The sequence below is a fragment of the Anopheles stephensi genome, chromosome 2 (assembly GCF_013141755.1).
Source record: "Anopheles stephensi strain Indian chromosome 2, UCI_ANSTEP_V1.0, whole genome shotgun sequence".
NCBI lineage: Eukaryota > Metazoa > Arthropoda > Insecta > Diptera > Culicidae > Anopheles > Anopheles stephensi.
The window spans coordinates 54,769,939-54,793,300 of NC_050202.1; the positions used below are offsets into that span (position 1 = coordinate 54,769,939).

Sequence of the window (23,362 nt, forward strand, 5' to 3'; positions counted from 1 at the left end):
CGTATTTCATTATGAAATTTGAGGTTTAAAAATCACAAAAACAAAGGCTGGCAACACTGGCGATTTGTTTGCAACAAAACTGTCAACAACACATGTGTTTTGGAGCGGCACAAAAGCGGCATGTGTTGATTCGAGAAAAATCGAAAGAATTCGTTTACTTTACATTGCTAAACTATTAAGATAGTGATAAAAGCTGTTATTAAACATGAAACGCAAAGGAAGCATACTTCTTACACCAAAAAAGAAAAAGCAAATCGAATTTGAGTCGGACAATGAGGAAGATCGTGCAGCATCGGACAGCGAAATCGAACAAGCCGCACAAGACGATGATGATCAGGACGAGAATTCAGAAGTAGATCAAAGCGAAGAGGATCAAGCTACCGACGAGGATGAGGATGATGAACAGGGCTCGGACGAGTTAGAGGATGCGGAAGAATCTGATGATGAGCAGCAGGAGCAGGATTCAGAGGAGGACAACAACGAGGAAAATGCAGAGCACAGTGATCAGCAAGAGAGCGGGAATGAAGACGATGGCACAGAACGACGTATACCAGCCAGAAAACAACCTATTATCCGGGGCAAGGTGCAACGTGTAACACCTTTACTGAAGAAAAAGAAGCGAAAACCTGGCGTAATTTACATCTGCTCCATCCCCAAACACATGAATGTGACCATCCTACGGTCGTTGCTCGAACCCTTTGGCGAAATCGGCCGCGTATACCTGCAACCATCTCAAAAAGGTACATTTACTGTCCTGCTGTCATAATTCGTTCAATAATGCAAACGTTTTCTCTTCAAATTTTCAGATGGCAAGGTGCGAATGAAGACGGCTCAGGGCAAACGAGCGATGGTCCAGTACACCGAGGGTTGGGTGGAGTTCCTAGATAAACGTGTTGCCAAACAAGTAGTGCCACTGCTAAACATGCACCCCATCACGAATAAGAAAAAGTCAGCCTTTCGCGATATCCTGTGGAGCATGAAGTATCTGTCAGGGTTCAAGTGGGTCCATCTAAATGAACGGCTAACGTACGAGCGGGCAGTGGCCAAGGAGAAGATGCGCGAACAGATTCAGCAGATTCGCAAGGAAGTTTCGTATCACGAAACGAAGATCCATCATAAGGAGATGGCACTGAAAAATGCTGCAAGGGAAAAGAAGGAAGCCAAGGCAAAGAAAAATCAGGTATAAAACATACGTATGTTAAACTAATTTCCTTGAGTCATTGAATTTTTCTGCAAAGGAGCTTCGAAAGAAAAGATACCGATACGAACGTGGTCCCAAGCCTCTGTTTAGTTTGCTTGATGCATACAAAAGTTCAAAAAATCCAAAAAATTTTAATAAGCCCAGTCAAGCTTTACTCAGTTCAGGTGAGGCATCGAAAAGCCCCCGATAGCATGTATTTACGTACTTACTTACTTATCCGGCGCATAACCGCTAACGTCCAGTGCCGTCGCCCGTCTTTCAATCGTCCGCCTTTCGATCGTCCATGTTGGCGGACGCATCAACGCCATCACTTCATTTTAGTTTGGGCCGTTCAACACCTCCACAGTCCATGTGGACGAGCTAAAAGGAATTTTCGCGCTGGGTTGTCCGGTGTCATTCTCATGACATGACCGGCCTACCGGCCCATGACTGACCCACAATTCTCTGCACGATGGTGAGATCATCGTGCAGTTCATAGAGCTCGTGGTTGTAGCGTTTGTACTCGATTGTCCTTCCTTGAATGGCATGTAACACTGAGTAAAATCAGTTTCATTGACATTGCTAAAACTTTTTAAAAATAAATAAATAAATAAGTGATACAAAATTGCGTACCGCATTGTTGGCGAACGAATATAAATACTATGGGACTTTAATTGTAATACATGTAATACCTTTAATTGTAATATACACTTGATATTGGCCCCTCGTGGGATTGATATGAGAATTTAGATGAGTTATGCCAGCTTGAAACAATTGTTCTTGAAATTTGAAACGATATTCGAAATCTGTCGGAGAACGGATGCAGCTGTGGGTAGAAGAATTCAGAGCTGGACTGAGGTTCCTGGAAACAAATCTGCGATTCTGAACACGCGCGCCGGCCAAGAAGAATATTGTATCCTTACAAAAAGATATAAATTGGGCTACGTTTGAAGAATGCTAGTGGTGCCAGAATTCCACACGGCAGGACCATGTACGAATCCCATCCAGACTGTCATACGAAGACCGGGTATAAAGTTGTTGCCAAAAGGAAGACGAAGCTGAACAGGTAACTAGGAATTACAGGTTCAAAATTGGATAAGGTTCTCCGATAAAGATTGGGATGGAAAGCAACGATGAAACCACCAGACAAAAAAGCTTTGGTTGTATTTATGTATATTTTAATTATGACGGCAAGCGCCTTATTGGCGAACCTAACGCTAGGCAGACGACTAGTTAGGGCAAGAGCGCACGTGTGTAAGATTGTCCAGAACTAAAAGAAGAACCGTTGGCCCTCGTGAGAGCCTCGCTGTTCAAGACTCATGTAAAGGACGTCGTGTATGGGGGACCGCGTAGGATCCCTTCGTAGCTCTTAGAGGACCTGATTACCTCTTGGGTTACCCAAGAAGCTTGATCCGCCACAGTGCATGAGATGGGTTCTACATCGAAAGGCTTCAACCTCAAAATTAGAGATTAGAGATTTCTTCAACCTCGAAAGGCCTTGGCCTGCCATTTCTGACTTTCTGTGTCTTGATTTTACCCGTAGCAAAGTAGTCAGCCTTGCGTACGGGGAGCCTTGCGTACTGGGTTGAACACGGGAAGGTTTTGAACCTTCCCGAAGTCTTGTGTGGTGTTATGCTATAAAAAAATCTCTAATTTAAATTTCTTCAAGTTTATGCTCCCAAGCTGCTTCAAAATAAATGAAAACGTTTTATTATTTTGTCTTCACAAAAAAAGGCATAATGCAAAAGTCAGCAGATAGTAGTTGGTTGGATCCCTAGGACACAGGACACCATTGCATGAAAAATATTTTAAATTTTTTTTTTTACTCAAAATCTTGTTATAAAACATTGTAAAAAGTACAATGTAGCACTGCAATTTTAACCGCAACCAGCAACGAAGTTTCCCCAAGCATGTGTGCTGCTCACTTACTTACGCACCGATTATATCCTTATCACGAACCACCATACGGGAGCTCGGAACGATTTGGACCAAGGCGTAAATCAAATTTTCCCCAACGCAATTGATAGAAAAATGCAATCAGCCGGAAACCAATCTTCTCTCGGTGCCGTGAATTCAGCTGTGGTCTCGCTGTCGGCTGCACAGCAAACCCTCGCTTAGTACTGTTTCGGATGTCACCGACGATGGTCGACTCGCGGAAGCCAGAATCGGGCTTGAGTGCTAGCTTCCAGGAGCTGCTGGAAGCGATCGAAAAGGTGCAACCATCCGACCGGGCACTGTACGATGTGTTTGGTCCGGTAAGAGCACGACTCTGGCGTAAATGGTGCCTGCGCAGGCTGTCCGTTGCAGTGTGCTTGATGGCCATATGTTTGGCCGTGTACTACGTCCCGAGTGTAAATTGGCATGTGACGGCTATCGGGCGGCTGTTAATGATAGAAATGCTACCGTACTGGGACTGGACACCGCTGTACCGTGGCAAGTGTTTGATAGCGAAGGCGAAAGATGGTGCGGGGTCGAAAAAGTTTGAACCACCCATTTCATTTCCGGACGATTGTGTTGTTTGCCGTAACTTTGGTAAGTGTGAAGTGAGGTTGTGGTGTCGTTGTTTCTCGTATGTCTGGAAAATAATCGTACGGCCGTTCTTTTTTTGACCACAGGAACCGTGCCGGTGCGTGCGAATGTTAGCTACGAAACTTTATACCGCCATCATCTGATGCGTAACGTACCGATCGTTGTGGCCGACGTGTATCCACCATGGAACGAGCACAAGCTCTATGGAGCGGATTGGGACGGGTTCCTGCTCGATTTGGAAGAGTTATTGCTGGGGGATCCTTGCGATTTCCGTACGAATTTACTGTTTAAACCCAGCTTTGCGAAAACGTCTGCCATCGCGCGGATGGTAGATCTACTAGCGGAAGATACGGCCACAGCAGCGAAGGATCATGGATGGTTCGTGCAGCTGCGAAACTGTGCCCTAAGAACCGTGAAGAAAACGCGAACCATGTTCGGGAAACCGTACTTCTACGCCACCCATTGGGAACCACCGTACACGAACTGGATTTTGTTATCGCGCGGGCTCGAAGGCACCTCCGCCATAACACCAAACATGGCCGGACTAGTGATAGTGCATCAGATGCGATCGCACCTAAACGTCACGCTTCGACCACGTGTGGAGTGTGCCAGTAGCTGCCAGGTGCTTTCCGTAACGTTGCACGAACAACAGTCGCTCCTCTTTTCGACGACCCTGTGGACCTTCAGCTACGTACCTTCGGATGGCAATGGAACTTCGCTCACGTTCGTGACGGAAACGTACGAAAATGTGTGATGAGCATGCAAATATGAGTCCCCGAATAAAACAGTACGCAAAGTCGGCGCCGGCTTCGATTCAGTAATGTTTAGTTGATTTATTCACATCATTGGTTCCCAGTGTAGTTTTTATCAGCTATATTGTTTCATATAATAACATTTTGTATCTTCTTAACAATCATTTGCAATCGTGCCGGTTTGCGTCGTCAAAACCGTCGCCGCCACCGGTTCTCGCTCTGTTCTGAGGTGTTCCGAGTAAGCAGATGGTAATGTGAAGATGTCAAGCCGTTTTACACTCTAAAGCGCAGCGGGTTTAGTTTTAGTTGGTTGGTTTGGTTTTGATGTGTAAAAGTAAGTTCTGGCCCATTTTTGTTTGCGTGAGAGAGCCGCGCGCGGATCTAGGAGGGGGGGGGGGGGGGACGGGCACGCCACATAGAAGATGGGTCGAGATAATACTGAGGTGAAGCTTTAGAGCTCACAGTGACACTATAAAGCCCCGGTACGAATGTGAATGTTGCTCTGAGGGCCAGCCAAGCGGATGCGAGTGCTAATACTCCGCTGGATGTAAAGGAAGCATTTGAAGAAGCGCTTTTGCATGTAACGTTTAACCTAGTGGCCATATTTCTTGACGTCGCAGAACTGCTATCTGCTGCGAGCTTTTCGTTCGTTTTGTTTCTTGATCTTTCCCAATACGATACAATTCTTCAGCAACGGTAACATACGATTGCGGTTAAGTTAAGCTAGTTTTTCCTCTGTCGGCGCGTCACAACACTTCTGCCTTCTGCTCTGGAGAGAAAACGAGAGTCGCTTTTACGGTAAGCTAAGGCGGTACGTAAGAGGTCCTTATCGTGTGGTACGGGTTAGAAAGCATAGAAAGCGTGTCTGTTTCAAGACGATAATACGATTCGATTCGAGCTGAGTAGTAGGACAAAAAAGTGGACGAGATTTGATTAAATTCGTTGAGATAGGCTACGAAAAGAATCAGTTTGTTAGTTTTGAAGTTACTAGGATACAAGCTAAGAGTCAAATAGCTCAATATTAGTCAAATTTAAGTCACAAAAGCTAGAATTCAATGTCCGATCGGCTACCCTCCGGGGAAAGCATTTAATCTCCGATCTGGGAAAGGACCGATCACCCTGAAGGTGATCCACAAACACTACACCACGGTACAGTAGCGGCCTAGAGCCTAGAGGATCGTTCTTGAGGAACCTTCAGATCGCGACCAGCTGCATCAGCGCTTACGTGCCAAGTGTATGGGGATGATCACGTGTAGATGTCATGTTCGATTCTGTGTTGAGTGGTGTGGTGGTCGTATGCCTATGCGTGTACGTGTTGTGTGTGTTGTGTTTATCGGGGCCGCCATCGTCCGCCATTTCTATGCCAATCTGCAATCGTTCGGTCCTAAAACACGGGGGGAGGTTTGAAAATGGACTGTAAACAGTATGTAAAATAGTGAGCGATTGTCATTGTAGTTTGTTGCTTGATGAGTGGTTGTACAAGTGTTTGTGTGTGTGTATGTTTATGTTTTTACAATTTTAAATCTAATAATGTAGCAAAAAAATGGGAATGAAATTTACTAAACAAATGAGAAACTAGCAGCATTCCCGACGGTATTAGCTTACAGGAAAGCTTGCGGACAAGCCGGCTCGCATCAATCAGTCCTGACGTGATCTGCGTGACTACTGGGCAATAAAGGGCGGGAGTGCGCAAAGACGAGCAGGGGCACCGGGGAAACGGGGGAAATCAAACAGGAGCCATTCGGAAGCGAAACGTCAGCGAAATTGGTAGTAGTAGTAGTAGCTATTAGTACTAATGCTATTAGATATGTACTTACGATTTGTGACAAAGGTATGCTTGTTCGGGTTATTGGATACTATGCGAAGCGCGTTCTTAGATGTAAGAGATCGTAGAAGTAGTATAGTGGTAGTAGAAAGGGTAGAACACGGGAAGCTGTACTTCAACCGTATAATAGATGCAGTAGCGTTTACACCGCGTAGTTCAAACCGGATTAGCAACGAAGCGAAATGAGTTCTACTTTCTTTCGATTGCAACGAAACCTTGTAATTGGCGAGTCAACCGACTTTGACCGTTCCGGTAACCGCGAAAATTCTGTCTAAGTGACTATGTTTTTATGTGCGTACCTGTGTGTGTGAGCTAGTGTTCTTTTGAGTGTATAGATGGCGTTAGAGTGATCTTTTTCCCTACGAGAGTTAAGTCTGTGCCGTGTTGTAGTTGACTGTGTAGCATCAGAAAGGACCTTGGTGACAGTGAGCCTAGTGTTTGTGGAATGGTTTTGATCTGTAGCACAAGTAGTAGTAGTAGGTAGTAGTAGTAGGTAGTAGTAGCACAAGCAAGAGCGCCTCACTTGCCCTATGTGCGTTTCACTTGCGTTTTATCATGTGTTCTCTTTTATTTCGTAATTTTTCCAGATTTTTTTTTTCATTTTCACGAAAACAATAACTATACTTGTTCTGTCGTCCTGTCGTCCACGTGCTACTATGCTCGAAACACCTATTGTACGGTAGTATTTGTATTTTTTCTGTTTTTCTGCTGTATATGTTTTTCTTGTTGTATGTTTTATACGGCGTACTCGCACAGAATGGAACCGTCGAAGTTGCATTTTCTTTTATGTGTTTTGCGTGTTTCAAAGAATCACAAGCCTGTTGCTTATTTTTTCACTGTTTTATTTGTTCTTTTCCATTTTTGAATCCTAGCCGTTCCGGTATTTTTTCCGTACTTCCAATTATCCATTATACTGTGCGAACAAAACTGGGCAATAGGCAACGTACGTATCCCCGAAAGTATGCAAAATAGTGCTAAATAGCCGACTGCTTTGTTTTGTTTGTGTGTGTGTGTGCTGAATTTGATTGCTGGGCAAATGGTAGAGTAGAAGCAATAGAAGAGTTAGTTTGTGGTGTATGGGTGTTAGCGTTAGCAATCTGTCCTAACCTTCCTTATCTTCCAACACATGCTCACTGTTACTTATTTGGCTCTTATTGATCAGCGTCGCCATTTTCGTGTTAATGAGTTAAGTTTTTTGTTTGTTTGTTTTTTGTTTCTTCAATAATTTATTAGTTTGTAAATATGTTCAATTTAATTATGGTGGGTAAACATTTTTGTTGTGGTCGTTTTGTGTTCTGCCTTTTTAGTCGCTGCCACCCGCTGGTTGTTTGAATCTCGCTTTGAACCTCTAACACTATGATGGCCACGTGTTCGTTACACATACACACAAACACTGTCACACGTGTTTTTTCGACGGTTTTTCGAACGATTTACTGCTAATAGGTTTGCTTTTGTTTTTATTTTACAGTATGTACTACTAAACCTGGCCAAGCAGCAAATAAAGACGAGTTCGAGCGATTAGCCATCCTTGGTTGTATTTATGCATTGATATTTATTCTTCTGTCGCTTTTGCTATCGTATGCTATTTACTTACCGATGGTGCTAACCATCGTCACTAATGACCGTTGCAATTATGAGAGTTTTGTTTTTTTTTTGTGTATTTTTTTTTCTGCTTCAATTTTCTTATGTACACTGTTCTGTTCCATTCGCGTGCGTAACGTGCTTTTTTTCCAAGTTTATGCCAGTTTCTTTCTCTGTTTGGTTTTCTCTTCCCAGTCACTTTTGTTTATAATTTTGCGTTTTGTGTGTATATGTATGGTTGACCTTTGCTTTTTGTTTCTATTACTTCTCCTTTGATGCAAACATCATTTCTTTCTTTGTTTCTATTTTTCATACCATTTTTTCACACTCGTTGGAATTGCTCGTCTTGTCTTTTTTTTTTTAAGGATTTTATTCACTTTTTTACCTTTTCATCTTTTTGCTTTTGTTTTGCTCCTTCATTATTTGGTTTTGCTCACACTTTTTCAATTTGATTTCTGTTTTGTTTAATTTAATGCTTTCTTTCCTGCCATATACACGCACACACGCCCATAGAGGCTTACGCTTTTTTGTTAAATTTTCTTCCGCATTACACTATTTGCTATGCGTAGCAGCGCTTCTTCAAAAAAACCACAATTTCTCCAACTCAAACTACCAACGTCGTAGTTTGGCTTACCAAAAAAGAGAGGGACGATGGCGAAAAGACCTGACAAATTGAAGGAACGACCCACGAAGGGGGAACTATTTTTCCCCGGGCAGAGCAAACGTTCGTACCGTACAATGAGTTCAAACAAACGATCGGTGAAATCGTGGCGTGGATCTTCGCCCAAACCCCAACCCTCCCAAGCAACCCCACCACAAAAAAAAGTTTGACGGCTTGACTCTTTACCAGCATCCGATTCGTTACGATGTACGCTCGTTCTGTGTTGTCTGGTTTATTTGTATCCGTTTGCTTTGTGATCGATTGCAGCATGCAGTTTTGTTTTGTCGGGATAGCGATAAAGATAAAGTGGTAAAGATAGGTTTTTTTTTTGCCTGCACAGTGCTGTGTTGGAGCCCGGGGATGTTGGCGGATCTGCTGCTTGTGTTTCCCCATTTCGCCATACATACCGGTGCAATTTGTTCTCTTTGCTTGCTTACTGGCTTGCTTGCTTCTGTTAAGTTAAATATTGTGCTACAGACGCGCTTATTAAATACATTTACTTAACTTTTGTCCTATCTCCTAAACTTCTTCTAGTGCAGTTTTCTCCGGGTTTGGTTTTTGTTTTTTTCTTCTCTCTCTTCTGTTCCCATCCCACCTTGGCCCTGGGTTAAATGGTTTAATGGTGGGTGCTTCTGCATGCTTTGTTTACAGCGCTTAATCCGTTTTGTGTGTGTTTTGTTTTATTTTCACACATCGTCTTTGTTTGTGTATTTGCTTCCTCATTAGTGATAGCGTGTTGTAAGTCTTTACATAGCACTAAACTACTGTTTGCGATTTGATTGACGCACGTTGATGCTCACCGTGATCGCATTATTTGAGATATTTTTCCTTTCCTGTTTGTCGGCTTAACATTTTTCTTCTGTTGTATGTTTAATGCATTTTTTTCGTGTCTTTTTCTTGTTTGTCTTTAGTGTTTATTAGTTTTTAATATATAATACTTTAACTTATCGGTTTTTGTGTGTGTGTGTGTGTTTTTCTCTGATGCATTACTATTTTTCGCTTGCTAGACATTTCGTGAAAACAGCACTTAAGAGAAGCATGATGGTGGCGCAGTTTGTTTGATTTATGTTTATCTGTTTTTGTTTGTTCGTTTTGCTAAGCTTTTCTTTCACCAACATTGTAAAGGTTGAAAGGTATTTTTTCGGAATTTTTTTTTCGTTTTTCCATTCCTTTCTTGAACCGCAAAATGAAGATAGATTTTACGCCTCACACAATCTTACACACCAAAATGGAAAATGCCACCTACAGCACGATATGGTCTCCCAGCTAAACTTGTATGCGATGGAATTGTATGTCCTGTAGGATAGTATGTGACGTGTGTGTGTGTGTGTGGAGGGGGAAAAAGGGGAATGATATGGGTTTACGATCGCATCTAAATGTAAATATCACCTTGTTTTATAGCTTCCATTACTTTTGCTCTATACCGCCCCCGGTTGTTGTCCGATTTGCTTGCCATTGTTTCTGTCTTCTCCACTACACTAAACGGCCATATTGCCACACCAGCATTCATGATGTTTTTTTTAGCGTTTTGTGTTCTGTGTAGACTGTCTGTTTTGTTTTTGTCGCGGTGTAAACATTAGTTAAATAATTGTTTTATTATTTTTTCTTTTATTTTTAACAACACTCAACAAGGTTTTTCTTTCCCACCACCGGAACACTTACATCCATCACTAGTATGTCCCACCCAACCCACCCCGAAATTTCCCTTTCACTCGTGCGTGTGTGTATGGTTTGTGTTAAGTTTCAATTTTCTCAAACATGAAGCGATAGTATTATGTATTCACACACTCTGCACGAATGTAAACCCGCGAAAACGATTTTCCTTTTGCTTTTTTTTCACATCCCATCTTACCCATCGTTTGTTTTTTGTTTGTTTTAGCTAGAATAACAAATAGAATACTTTGCTTTGACGAAGAAACGCGTTTTTTGTGTTTTTGGGTTTCCATTGTTTTTTTTTTGTTTTGTTTTTGATAACGATTAGCTAAAGTTAAATCCATCTCCGGCCACCAGCAGCGGTTCAAGGGCGCCGATTTGCAGATGCGCCATTAAGATTAAGTGTATGCATTATTTATACCCTACTATTTTATTCTTGGTTTGTTTTGTTTTGCTCTCTCGCTCTCCTCCCATTTGCTCCTCTCACTTTGCTTATTTTGTGATTGTGTAACACTCTCGGTAAACGTACGGTTAATACCACGCACGCAGCACACACACGCACACACTCTCTCCATACGGAAGAAGAAGAAGAAGAAGCACTTAAAATAAGGCGGGGAAAATGGCAAACCCATTTTCTTTAAAACTAATGTAAAAAGTGATCAATTTGTGGTAATAAAATAGTTGAATCATTTGGGGAAATGTTGCAAATGGATAATGGAATGTTGCAAGCATGCTGTGGAACTTTGCAATCATATAATGGAATTTTGTATACAGTACACGAACATTGATTGGAAATGTTGATGGAAATTGTTCTTGACTTAACGATTAGCTTGCTAGACTTATTGATACCACGTAGTTGGGTAGAAAGTCCTCACTAAGGGGGAACGGTCCAGATGGGATTTGAAAGCCGGTCCCCTATCGTGTGGTGACCGACGCCGCTGTCGCCTCTACCACTGGGCCACCAGGAATATTTTAAACCCTTGGGGTAATTTTAATTACTACCTCCATCAACGGGTAATTTCCAAAATCCCAAGTCTCATTGTAAATTTCCCCAAACTGTTTGTAAGATTCCATTGTATGGTTGCAAGGTTGGTCAGCGGGCTTTCAATATTCTACTATTCATCTGAAACATTCCATTAATTATAATTACTAAGGTATCAGAAATGCAGGCTTACGCTGTTAGAAGAAAAAAAAAACCGCAACCGAATCCGACACAATCCGTCGATCGCTTTTAGAGGTAGCGCTTGTAGCGGAAAAATCATCACACACATTCACACATCTTAGCTTTGAGATAAACCGGAGGCTAAAGAATGTAAGTCCATCAGCAGTGGATAACAGCGAGGCGCGCGCTTGATCACCACCATTTTTTTGGAGGTTTTCCGCGACGTGTATGTGGTTCTGTGTGCGTAAATTGCAGGCGGTAACACTAATTATAGCTACTAAGACTAGGTATACTTATTACGGTTCTTACCTCCCCCCCAACAATCGCGATGCGAACCCCCTTTCCTGGTAATCGAGAATAACTAAATGGCCTAAGAACAAACAATCCCGCGTGTTCGGACGATCGACGTGTAAAAGCATCAGCCTCCCCCGGACAAGCTGTCCAGACACACGGCACATCGCATCAGTAACGTGTATATATGTACAACAACTCGACGACGCAACCCACCAAGAGTCGTCCTACCAGCGTGGGGAGTAGTGTGCCTGGGGTGTTGCGGATTTTGACCGGAATTGTCGATCTCGTCGAATAAAGGGAACAAAAAATCCATCCCCAAACTGAGATGTGATCCTAAATCCGGAGTGTGTTGTGTGCTGGCCCCCAAACAAGATGGGAGGCCTCAAAAACACAAGAACCATCTACCCAAGAAAATGGATGCTATTGCTGCACGTGTGTGGTCGATAAACCGGTTAGATCGGGAACTCGGATAATCTATGGGACTAAGGACTTGTCTCTTGTGTCTTGCTTTAGTTAATCTCACTAGCTACAGTTCTAAGAGGGGCTTGGAATTTCGCTATTGTCGTCCTTTTGAAAATTCAAATACAAGTCAAGGTTAGAAGATTGAAGAGAGAAGAGAGAGAGAGAGAAAGTTGAGTGAGTGAGCAAGATATAGAGAGTTCGATTGTTTTTTTTTTGTTGTTTATCTTCATCTTCTTCTGTACTGCATCCATTAACAAAGAGCTTATGTGTGTGTGGAGTTTCCGCATCGGGAGGCTTCCTTCCGTTGGGCACACAGCTTCGTCAACAGCTTCGAATTCTTTGCTTTTAAAGATCCCTGGCACGGATTATATCTGGTACCGCTTTCGCCCCTTCTCGATAGGCGCTTGGATAGGCTTGGATAGGCGAGGAACAACAATAAAGCGTTTGGCGAAAGATAGCGCGAATTGTGTGATTGTTTGTTGGTTTGTTTTGCTGTGGGCAACCATTTTGTTATTTATCGTATGTGTGGATGTGGGTGTAATAATTTTGACCATTTTTTCTTCGTTTTTTGTTTTGCTTGCTGTATATCACGATCACCTCCAACTACTTCCACCCGGAACCAGCACACTACCTTTCCCTTTCCTTCCCCCCCACTCCCCCTCCCCTTTCCTCACCCTAGTGAAGCCGAACGACGAGCCGGACGCAGAATCGAACGGTTGCTCGCGGCGGCTCGGAACGATAGTTACAATTAGGATAATAACCATAACAATAATCATAATCAAACGCCTGGGGTTATTTACCGCCGAGACCGAATTTCATAAATATTAGCTCCTTGCCTTTGGACAGGATATCACCGCCCGGTGCCGCCATCTCCTGGATCTTGCCCATAATGTTCGGGCCGCCGGGCTGCTGCTGCTGCTGCTGCTGACCCGGTTGGCCACCGGGTTGCTGTTGCTGCTGCATTGATTGCTGTTGCTGCGGTTGCTGCTGTTGGCCTCCGCCACCCATACCGAACCCACCGAACGGGCCGGACGATTGCTGTTGCTGCATCGGTTGCTGTTGTTGCTGCTGCTGCTGCTGGGCGGCGGGCTTTTTGCCGAAGAGACCGCCGGTGGCGGCACCGGCCGCACCGGACAGCAGATTGGACGCGGTGGAAAACACCCCACCGGAGGAGGCGGTCGTGGTCGGTGTCGGTTGCTGCTGTTGCTGCTGCTGCTGCATCATCGGTTGCTGCTGCTGCTGGTGGGACTGTTGCATCATCGGTTGTTGCTGCTGGTTGTTACGCATCTGTTGCTGCATCGGTTGCTGCATCTGTTGCTGCATCGGGGTTTGCTGCTGCTGCATCCCGGTCATGCCGCCGACATTACCACCGATCCCTATCCCTTGACCGATCATCCCGCCTATCCCCGACATCCCCTAGAAAACCCCACCAGCTGCGTTAGTATGCGGATAAGGATATTATGGTAGAAAACAGATTACATCGAACACTCGCTAACTGCTGTGCAGAAACCCTCCCCCAAACCCCACCAGCCCCGCGCAGAGAGTTAGAGATAGTTGAGACAGAGAGAGAGAGACAGACGGACAGAGAGAGAAAGAGAGACAGAGTGTGATACAGAGAGACAGAAAATAAACAGACATGTCGACATACACAATTAACTGTCCGAAAAAAGGGGCGGGAAAGTGTGTGTGTGTGTGTGTGTGTGTAATTGTGTAAAAGTCTGAGTTTTTCCTTTAAAAGTGTACTTCTGGTTGTAGAGTGTACGGAGTGGTGTCAGCAGTAATCCTGGCCGTTGGTTCGTTTTTTGAATACCTCAATCAGATGACTCTCCTTTCGTTTGCTAAAGAAAGGTCGGCAGGCTGTATTCCAAAACAACACACTCCTAACTCAGGGTTCTGTATTTATTAACAAAATCTAGCTAAGTTTGAACCAAACAAAAACAAACTCTAAAAAGGAAAATGGTCACTCGAAGCAAGAAAGCGCTCCGGTGAAACTGGTATACGAAACGGAAGTAACGTAACTAATGAATCACTTGAATGCTTGTAGCTGTTTCCTCACGAATGTCGGTGGATCTAATGCCATGCATCAAACACCATCACACCACTAGTGGATGTCTGCATGGAAAGGGCAGCATGTACGTTCTATGTTCTCTAACAGTAACACGCTACGAAATATTTGGAAAAGAATGGGACAAAAACAGTACTTTGATGAAGAAATAAACTAGAAAGCGTCTCCGAATAAAATCTGTGGAGCTAGTTTAACGGTGCGCAACTTACGGATGACCGACTCCAAAAACGACATGTTGAAACGTTACACACGTTACATACCGTTACCGTTGAAGCGTTATGAAACAGTCTCAAGTCTCAAGGTTGAGCAAATTCTTAGCGAATAAAACAAATAACAATTCCAGCGCAGAAAGCTAGATTAAATTCTAACGTAAAACCCTTTTTTTTGCATGGCGAATCTCCAAAACTCCCTACCGTAAGCTGTATCTGGTACGTGTGAACGAACTGTCAGGCGAACTTGTAATGTTAGGAAAGAAGAAAGGCAACGCAATTGCGGAACAGGGTGAGGAATTAAGTAAGAGCAGGGAAAAGTAGACGAAAAGGCTAGAAACGAGGTGAAACAGGTAAAGAAAAACAATACTAAGAGGAGGGAATAGAAAAAAGAACACGAAAACGGAAAACAGTAAAACGTGAAAGCAATAAATTAGAAACCAAACGTTAAACAGCTAGTTTAAAAGTGTTAACATAATTTAACGATCAAAAAGTTGAACCAGTGTGTCTGAGCTAGCGATTCTAAGGGTTGTGTGTTTGTTTTTTCGCACGATATAAAGGTAAACAAACGAATACGCACTAAACTAAACGAAAACGAAATAAAATCGAATTAATTGAACTATTTAACGTGCTTGAACTTGAACGGGGGTATGAGATGATGGTGAGCTTTTGGGCTCTGAAGAAGGTGCCAAGGATGATTGAAACAACAATAAAATAAAAGGACAAGTTGAGCTTTTCAAGCTGGAATGTGGGAATTTGGAGGAAATGGTGACATTTAAATGGGCATTGAATAGCTACGGGTGGACAAGGACCGGTGTGTAGCGTCTTCCAGACCCGGTTCACCTAGCTCTTAAGTTTTTGCTCGCTAAACTTCTCCTTACAAGTGCTATTCGGTCTTTAAACCAAACCTTTCTCAAGATGTTTCTGTTACTGGTAATCGTTTTTAAAAAGTACGTGTGTCCTGTAGCTTCCCTCACACTAACGGCAACATATTACGAATTCTGTACGTACTTCGCGGAAAACCAATCTAGAGCGTTTCCGCAACAACCAACGAGCAGTGGTAGCGAAGGTAAAGAACATTACCCCAAACGCATGCCAAACTACGCCGAAGAGGGGGACTCTCATTTGCATGAAAATTCAATTTAAAACTTTCCCAACTGCAGCTGCCTGGCCACGGCATATGGAAGCTAGTCGGTTCGTGTTCGTGGTGCACTTGATTCGATTTGGCTGGGAATGTTCCGGGTTCTCCTTTTTTTGCTGTTGCTGTTACTCCCGGTTATTGTTGCACCATGCAACTGTTGACTGCATTTACAATGGAGCCGACATTTAAAATTCAATTCCTGTCGCTCTTGGGAAACGTTCCCACGTTCAGGAAAAAAAAAAAATGGCGAGAGCGTTGTCTATCACTCATTATGGGTAAGCGTTGCAGGACACCGTAAGCTTTAATAGCTAATAATGAACAGGTTTCGTCGCTTAAAAAATAAAGACTTGCGCTAAAGAGCGTTCAGTGGAGTGAAGGATTTTACTGTGAACTTGCCACGTTTCGTAGTGCAGTTTTAAGGAAAATCAGATAGAACCTCTTCACATCTTCAGTGGTATTACAATGGTGCCGTGGTCTGTGAGCTTCAATCGCACGCACGCCACTTCAACTAACTGACACTGCTACTGGTAATTAGTTGGGGGTTGTAGAGTTCTCATTTGTGTAGTTCCTAGTTGCATTGAGCTATCAGTTTCAGAGCTGCTGTACACATTCAGAGGGTTTGGACTTGAGTTTTGTTCCATCAGAGAAGCAAGAGTATACGCGAAAGGAAAGGAAGGAAACGAAACGGTTGTTAAAGCTTGGGGTAAAGATGTTACAGTACGTGTTTAATTACTCAAAAAAAAATCATGATTAAAACGAGTAAAAAAATGAAAATAATATAATAAGAAAAGGAAAAGGTTCGAATGTGACAAAGTGCTAGAAAAATGTAACCGTTGAGTAATGCTACACACTAAAACAAACGGATTAACTAACATGCCAGTACAATGCAACACACTCTAGAATCACAAAACTTTGATTCGATTAATAGAAAAAGAAACACTAGAGCACTTAAGTATTATAAACTCCAGAAAGCTAGAACGTTGCTCTCTAAACGAACAGTGGGTTGAGTGGGTATAGAGTACATGATTCTTTATGCTGAAGTTATGCAAATCTTAACTAATCCTTCCTACTGTTTAATGAAGTGTCTCAAAAATATTAAACTGGTATCGGATAAGTCTAAGAAGACCCCACTCACTCTCAATCACGACAGCTTGCTGTTAATAAATTGTGTACAATAAATTTCCCTTCCACTAATGTCGCTTCTCGATACACCATTATGACACACACACACAGACAAGCAGCAGTAGGTACCACACATCACCAAAAATCCATTATCGCAACAGTACCGAAATGTGACGGTTTTAGTTGAAAAGACTTGCGACCCGGCGACTAATAGCATTGCCATCGATCTCACGCACTCGCACGCTCGCAATATATACATATGCGCGTAATATATCCGGCATATCAGGCTGGTGCAAAGCGGCCTTTTGTTCGCCACCGTGTCGGATAGATGATACCGAACCCCGGGTAAAAAGACAATTGACAATAAAAATTGATGCGATGCCCTCCGTTTTCGCTTTATTGAGCATCGAGGCCCGACCCCCCCCCCCACCCACTGGGACCGGAAACGATAACGAGACCCCGAAGAGAGGGGAAAGAAAATGTTGCACCCAATACACCCCACTTGGTTGGGTGCTTCTTCCTCCGGATTGGTGGTGATATAGGTCGTGACGATACGGCTGACAGCTTGACGAATAGTGATGAATTGAGCGAGAGTGTGAGGATCGCAAATAAATGTACAGTGTCGGTGTTGCCCGCTACATCCTTATCAACTGACACCGCGCACTCGGCAAGGTCAGGATACTGCCACGAGACACATGACACCACGACAGCTGCTGCTGCTGCTGTTGCATTGGGGCAAAAGAGTCGGGAGTCGTATAAACCGTTGATGGAACAACAGAAGCGAAAAGACACACAAAATAATCGAAAAAATGGCGATCATTGCTGGCCTGTCACCCCGGAGACTCGCCCCGGCTGGGAGTCATCTCGAGGAAATGAAATATCGTTAAAAAAAGGCACCATCTACGGGTATGTGTGTGCTGTGCTTTGTCATTAATGGTTTGTCTTGGTATTGCAGCGAGCGGTTGGCGTTGTGATAAATCGGATATTTTGCTCGATGGAATGCGCCAGAAACGGTTTGGCTAAGATGAGCTTTTGTTTTTCGCAAGGACTTTGAGGAGAAAAAAATCTACTTCATTTAGGATGTGGGGGGCTTTCCGGAAAAGACAATATAATGCCCTTGATTGCGATGTTGTGTGAGCTTCTTGGTTGGATGTCTTTGGATTCGAGAGCGAACTCAATTGATGGAATGTGAGTAAATGAGCTTATCAAACATTTCTCTTTTATAAACAAAAATCATGTTAAATTTCCGTACTTTTGTGTCAAATGAGCATGCAAGACGAGACTTAGAGCTTGTAATCCGTCTTCAATGCATGTGCGGTGTCGTGTGTCACTCTGTAACTACTGTACCAAGGTACCATGTATTGTTACAAGACAATAAAAAAAAGGCAAAAACGCGATTTATGCTGTTTGTAGTATGGTGCAAAAGTGGTAAAGGTGTTTGAATAAACAAAACAAATCGTGGAGTTAATGGCCACTATTCACTACGGTTCCATCGATTTTCACAACTCTACTACTACAACAACGCCATTGCTACGCGAATCGAAAGAAACAAACAAAGAAAAAAAAAAGGTTGGAAGATGTGGAACTGTGTTGGAAAACACACACAAAAACGGGGGAAAATACACTTTTTTTTACATGTTACACCTTGATACGAACAAACACATACACAAACATACGCACAGCACAAACTGACAGGCACACGGACACACCGAAATACATACAAAACATTTATGGGACATCCGCGATACCGTGCACTGTTTCGTGACACAGGTAACAGGTGATGAGTTGACTCATAGTTTTATTTTGCTCTAGAGTTGTGGAAAAACAAGTGGAAAGCAGAGTGGAAAATCAAAGCGTTCCATATAAAACGCTTTGGAGTAGCATTGGAGGACCCCAAGGTCGCTTATCCTTTTTTTAAGTTGCGACCTACGGTAGCTTATGAGTTTGAAGTATGTTAAGGGAAATAAAATACTTTTTTAATCTATTTTTACTTTTACATAACTCCTATCACAATCGAATAGGATTGAGTTTCATAATAAAGATCAAAGTTATTGTTGTAGCAAATAGTAAACATGTTAAGCTCTCGCTATAGGCACAGCTACACCAGGCAAAGTAGTAGATAGAGCAGGATAGACAGAGAGAGAGAGCGAGAGAGTGAGACAGAAGTAGAGATAGAGAGAGAGAGAGAAATAGACAGGAAAAAAGTGTGTGGAAAGTAGGTGGCAAACGGACAGTCAGGCAGACGACAGTAGCAGACAGGAAGGTTATACAGATAGGTTCACAGAGGCAGGCCAGACAATTAAATTGGACAGCATGTTCACAGTTCTACCAGCACATAGACTTCCCTGCCCATGGTACCAATTTATTCGGTGTCTTCTGTTATTCTGAGTAGTAGTAGCAGTGGTAGTAAGAGTAGTAGTCTTGAGAGTTGGAGAGAAAGAGCTCAAAATGGTAGAGTTGTAATGTATTATTTAACTGCAGTTTCTGAGGTAGGTCCTAGCTTGTAGCATGGCTGTGGCACTGTTCATATAATGCACTGTAAACTGTTTGTTCACCGAGCGAATGACGTGAGTAGCAACGGCTCCGTGTATTTGAAATGTTCTGTAAAGTGATTGAGGTTGAGTTTCTGCGTGAGGCAGTTTTTTTTTATTATTTTAAACTAATAAATACGAAACTCAAAACCTATAAACAAAGAGCTTACCAAACCAAAAAAAAAGCGCTGTAACTAAAAGAAAAAACACATTTTATCGAATAGAAATGACGGTAGTTAGGTGGAGTTTTAGTTCGAACATCATTTATCACAATCTTAGCTTCAAGAAAGCAACAGTAAAATGTAGAAATAACATTCTCTTAAAAGTAATAGAGAGACAGAGAGAGGCAAGTGGAACACTCTGAAGGCACAAGAAAGACACATTGGTGCTTGTTGGAAATTAGAAAATAGAAACAGAATAGAAACAAAAAAAAAAAACACCAAAAACATTCTCAAGCGTTTAAGCTCAAACTAGTTACGGATTTACACCATACGCGTAGAACGATCATCGCCGTAACGCCATAAACTCAATCGAGAAAGAACGTGGACATTGATAGCGCAAAAACACTCAAGAATTGCATTCTATTTAACAACACAACAGCTTAAAAAGAGAGGACTGTGGCGAGATCGCAGTAGAATATTTTGATGAGCTAGCAAATGATTAGGGAAAAGTCTGGAAAACATTCGGTTCAAATGTGATCATCAAGTAACCGACTGGTAAAGGAAATGATGTAGAAAAATTTGGAACAAGAACAAAAAATTTAGTGAACATCAACAGCGATGGGTTGTCAAATTTGAATCTGAGCGTTTATCACATTTGATTGAAAAGTTTGAACAAGACTGTCAGAATTGTCATCGATCAACAAGAAACTTGAACCTGGATTCAAATAAACAATGATAGTAATATGACACGGTCCGTAAAACGCGGTCCGGTGGCCAAGGCGATAGCAGCGCCAGTTATCATGTGGCAGGACCGGGGTTCAAATCCCATCCAGAGACCGCCTCACATTAAGTCACCGAAACTAAAAAATGGCAGGCCGAGACCTTGCAAGGTAAGGAAGAAGAAGAATATGACAAAAGCATCTTAAGAAGAGAAATGGACTTAGTACCTAGTCAGTGTTTCTCAAGCCATAACACAAGTGTCCAGATATTTTAAACAATACGCGATTCGAAATATAACCACAACGAGGCATAGATTCCTCAGTGTGTCCTATATTATTGAAATTGCTTATTGTTTTAAATATCGAGACACTTAGTTTGGCTTAGATGGCTGTTATAATTTAGCCTAATTAAGAAAATGTAACATCTAAGAAACAACTAGCACTAGAGGGTAGAGCCAATGTGAAATGTTTCGGAAAATAGGCAGTGGAAATTGACAGATCGAGAAAGAGGAAAAAAAGAACAGGGCGAACGCTTTCTTTCTTTAACGAGACTACATCCAGAGTACAAGTGTGACAGAGTACAAAAAGCGATAGTATATTAACAAGTAACGAGATCAATTCAAACATAAATAGTAAACAAAAACACAAACAAAACGTAACACAAAACTAGGTAAGAAAAGTACTAGCAAAAATTAAAAATTAAACATAAACTTAAACACAATAAAACTACAAAATTTCCAACGGCTTTGGTTCCTTTGCAGCAAGTTGCAGTTTACCGCACACTCTGTTGACCCTACCAGCTTTAAGCTTGTAATATGATTTATCCTTCTATGTGTTGAGCCTGTGCGATCTGTTTAATATGTTTATTCTAGCATCATTGTGGTGCGTTGTAAATTGTGTTGGGGGAGTTGTTTGCAGTTTTGGTTTTGGCAAAATTAAACGAACCAAAGAAGGAAACGTTGCCGTGTGTTAGAAGTTGTACTGGTTGGTGGTTATTTCTGTAGCCGACAGTGGTACATACGAAACGACATGGAACGTTTTGTTTCTCGGCGGTTAGGGTGTAGTTTGGAGGCACACAAGCAGCGAATGTATCGAAGGGGTTTTTTTGGTGGTTTATTCGTTATGTGACGCGTTTTGTTTGATTATATTAAGAGTAGAGACAGAGGAAAAGGAAAAACGAAACAAGTTCATGTGGGAAAATAATCGACTAATAATGAATTTCGGTTCCCAGTTGGCATCTCTACTCAGCGGCCTCCTAATGGCAGATTGTTTCTGATTGGTATAAAATTTGTATAGCATAGTGTTTCAGTTGACTGTGTTAACCGACTGGTGGAAATTCACAATTAATGTTTTACTTTCTTTCGGCCTTCCAGACTTCCGCGGCCTGCCCATGGTACATGGTAGTGTTTCGTTTTTGTTTTTCTTCTATCTTCAACACTCCCGTCTGTTGTGTTAACATTTGCACTTGCATCCCTTTTTTTTATTTTTGGCCACGGTCAGTTTGCCGACTTTCGAGATCGCAAGACCGTGTTTGAAGCTGTCTTCAGTGGGTTCACTGGTTTCCTCACTTAATCGCATCGGTTACTGTATCGTTTTGAATGAGCTGACTCTTGAGTAGTAGTAGTTACCTGGGGTTGGTGATCGGGGGCAGGGTGACCCATGTTGTCTAACAGTGTAGGGGAAGAAGGGCGAGCATCTAACAACGAACAACATAAAGACTTGACATTTACCACAGCAGAGCAGAGAAATCGTATAAAAGGATAAATTTATCGTACAGCTGTCCTGAGCGGGAGGCTTGACAAGTGTGGCTGGCCTTTACTCGCCTTTTTTCCTTTCTATATTTCGCATTCTTGTTACGCATGTATCCCTGAGCTTTGGTTCCAATAAGGCCACTAAGTTATGGCACGGTTGCTGACACGCTTTTCAATGCTCCCATTCAAGGCAGCTGTTTGAAGGGTTTGAATTATTATAATAAAACAGGAAAAAAACAAACACTAAAGAATTGGAAAAGAAAACTCTGTTTTTTAACGGAAGTAAGTGAGTAAACAGATGCAAATGTATGTATGTGTGAGTTTTTGTGTACGGAAAATGTTTCAAAAACAATTGAAGAAGTAGAGCAAAAAGTGTTTAACGAATAGATCCAAATATCATTATGAAGAAAAACTTGGGCAACAAATTCAGGAACTTTCATCAGGTACATATCGAAAAAACATTTTAAAAATTTCATATATTTGCATATTTATATATGTGTGTGAGAGTGTATGAAAAGCGATACAATGAAAAGAGATAGGCAGAGTGAGAAAAACTATAAAGAAAAAAAGGGAACTATTTCTTCACCTCACAAACATAATAAGTTACATGATTTTTTTGCAAAAATGTAAGAAAAACAAAGAAAAAGAGACAGGGAACAACAGAGAGATAGAGAGAGAGAGAGAGAGAGAGAGAGAGAAAACAGACAAAAAACAAAACATAACACCATACGTAACACAATTAAGACACACGAGGATCAGTATGAGGAATCGGTAAAGCCGGGATTTAGTTTTTGAGAAACGAAAGCCAACAAACGGGATACGGTAAAACTTTGGAAGAGAAACTCAAACGATAGTAGATAGTTAGTACGATAACAGGAGAGGAGATTGTTTGTTAAAATAGATGGTGCGTACACTGAACATTTAAAGCTTTTTTTTATTGTTTTTTAGTTGTTTTACGCTCTGTGGTTCTGTTTAGCGTTGAGTGCCGAAACACGGAGTCATCGGGATCGGGTGGAGCGTTCGCCACATGCAACACTAACGTTTTGCTGCATACGGTTGGTCGGTTATGCAAGGACGGATTGGTGTTAGATTTCAAAGTAAGAATATAAAACTCAAATCTAATGTACTCGATCGCGCTGTCCGCGATTTTCCGATTCACGTTAAACTATGTACTTCTCCTTCTGGTAGTATGCGGTGTGAATACTAGAAGATCAGCTAAAATATTGCCTTATTAGAACAAGATATCACAGGGGAAAAGTGAAGAGTCCGTGATCCGTATGCTTTGGGCACTTATGTGCAGAAGGCCGCTCACAAGCGCAATGTTAGCCGCTCAGTTAGCAAATTGGCTTTTATTCCCTATTAATAAAGCTATTGCCGGTTAAGATACTAAGAACTTTTGCATTCTTAGTTAAGAAACTATTTAATTCTTAGTATAAAAGTCGTTATTAATATTAATGTTTTGGCAGTGTTTTAGTGGGAGGTTTGTTTTGGCACACTCAATCCACTCATCACAATCTGCAAGCTGACAGCACTGTTTGTGTTGCAACACCCAAGACAACATTAA

At 42.2% G+C, this 23,362-nt stretch overlaps 3 protein-coding genes across 20 annotated transcripts in view; 2 read left to right on the forward strand and 1 right to left on the reverse strand.

The window, feature by feature from the left end:
- The first annotated feature begins 68 nt into the window (after positions 1-68).
- Positions 69-1,207, forward strand: LOC118502803 (pre-rRNA-processing protein esf-2-like). Its single transcript, XM_036035424.1, has 2 exons — positions 69-740; positions 807-1,207. Exons 1-2 carry the CDS (start codon positions 206-208, stop codon positions 1,184-1,186), a joined length of 915 nt encoding a protein of 304 aa, XP_035891317.1. The 5' UTR covers positions 69-205; the 3' UTR covers positions 1,187-1,207.
- A 2,094-nt stretch (positions 1,208-3,301) lies between these two features.
- LOC118502806 lies at positions 3,302-7,603 on the forward strand. The gene is made up of 2 exons (XM_036035444.1): positions 3,302-3,712; positions 3,796-7,603. The coding sequence occupies exons 1-2, from the start codon at positions 3,310-3,312 to the stop codon at positions 4,461-4,463; spliced, it is 1,071 nt and encodes a 356-aa protein (XP_035891337.1). The 5' UTR covers positions 3,302-3,309; the 3' UTR covers positions 4,464-7,603.
- Positions 7,604-9,098: 1,495 nt separating this feature from the next.
- Positions 9,099-23,362, reverse strand: part of LOC118502804 (RIMS-binding protein 2) — a 90,598-nt gene continuing 76,334 nt past the window's right edge. For 14 of the 18 annotated variants that reach the window (XM_036035427.1, XM_036035441.1, XM_036035440.1 and 11 more), the window contains 2 exons: positions 21,676-21,743; positions 12,163-13,515 (listed from right to left, as the gene is read on the reverse strand). In XM_036035427.1, coding sequence (XP_035891320.1) covers positions 12,892-13,515; positions 21,676-21,743 — 692 coding nt within the window. In that variant the 3' untranslated portion in view covers positions 12,163-12,891. Of the gene's footprint in view, positions 13,533-21,675; positions 21,744-23,362 lie in introns of all 18 variants that reach the window. The other 4 variants (XM_036035443.1, XM_036035429.1, XM_036035438.1 and 1 more) reach the window with 3 other exon arrangements.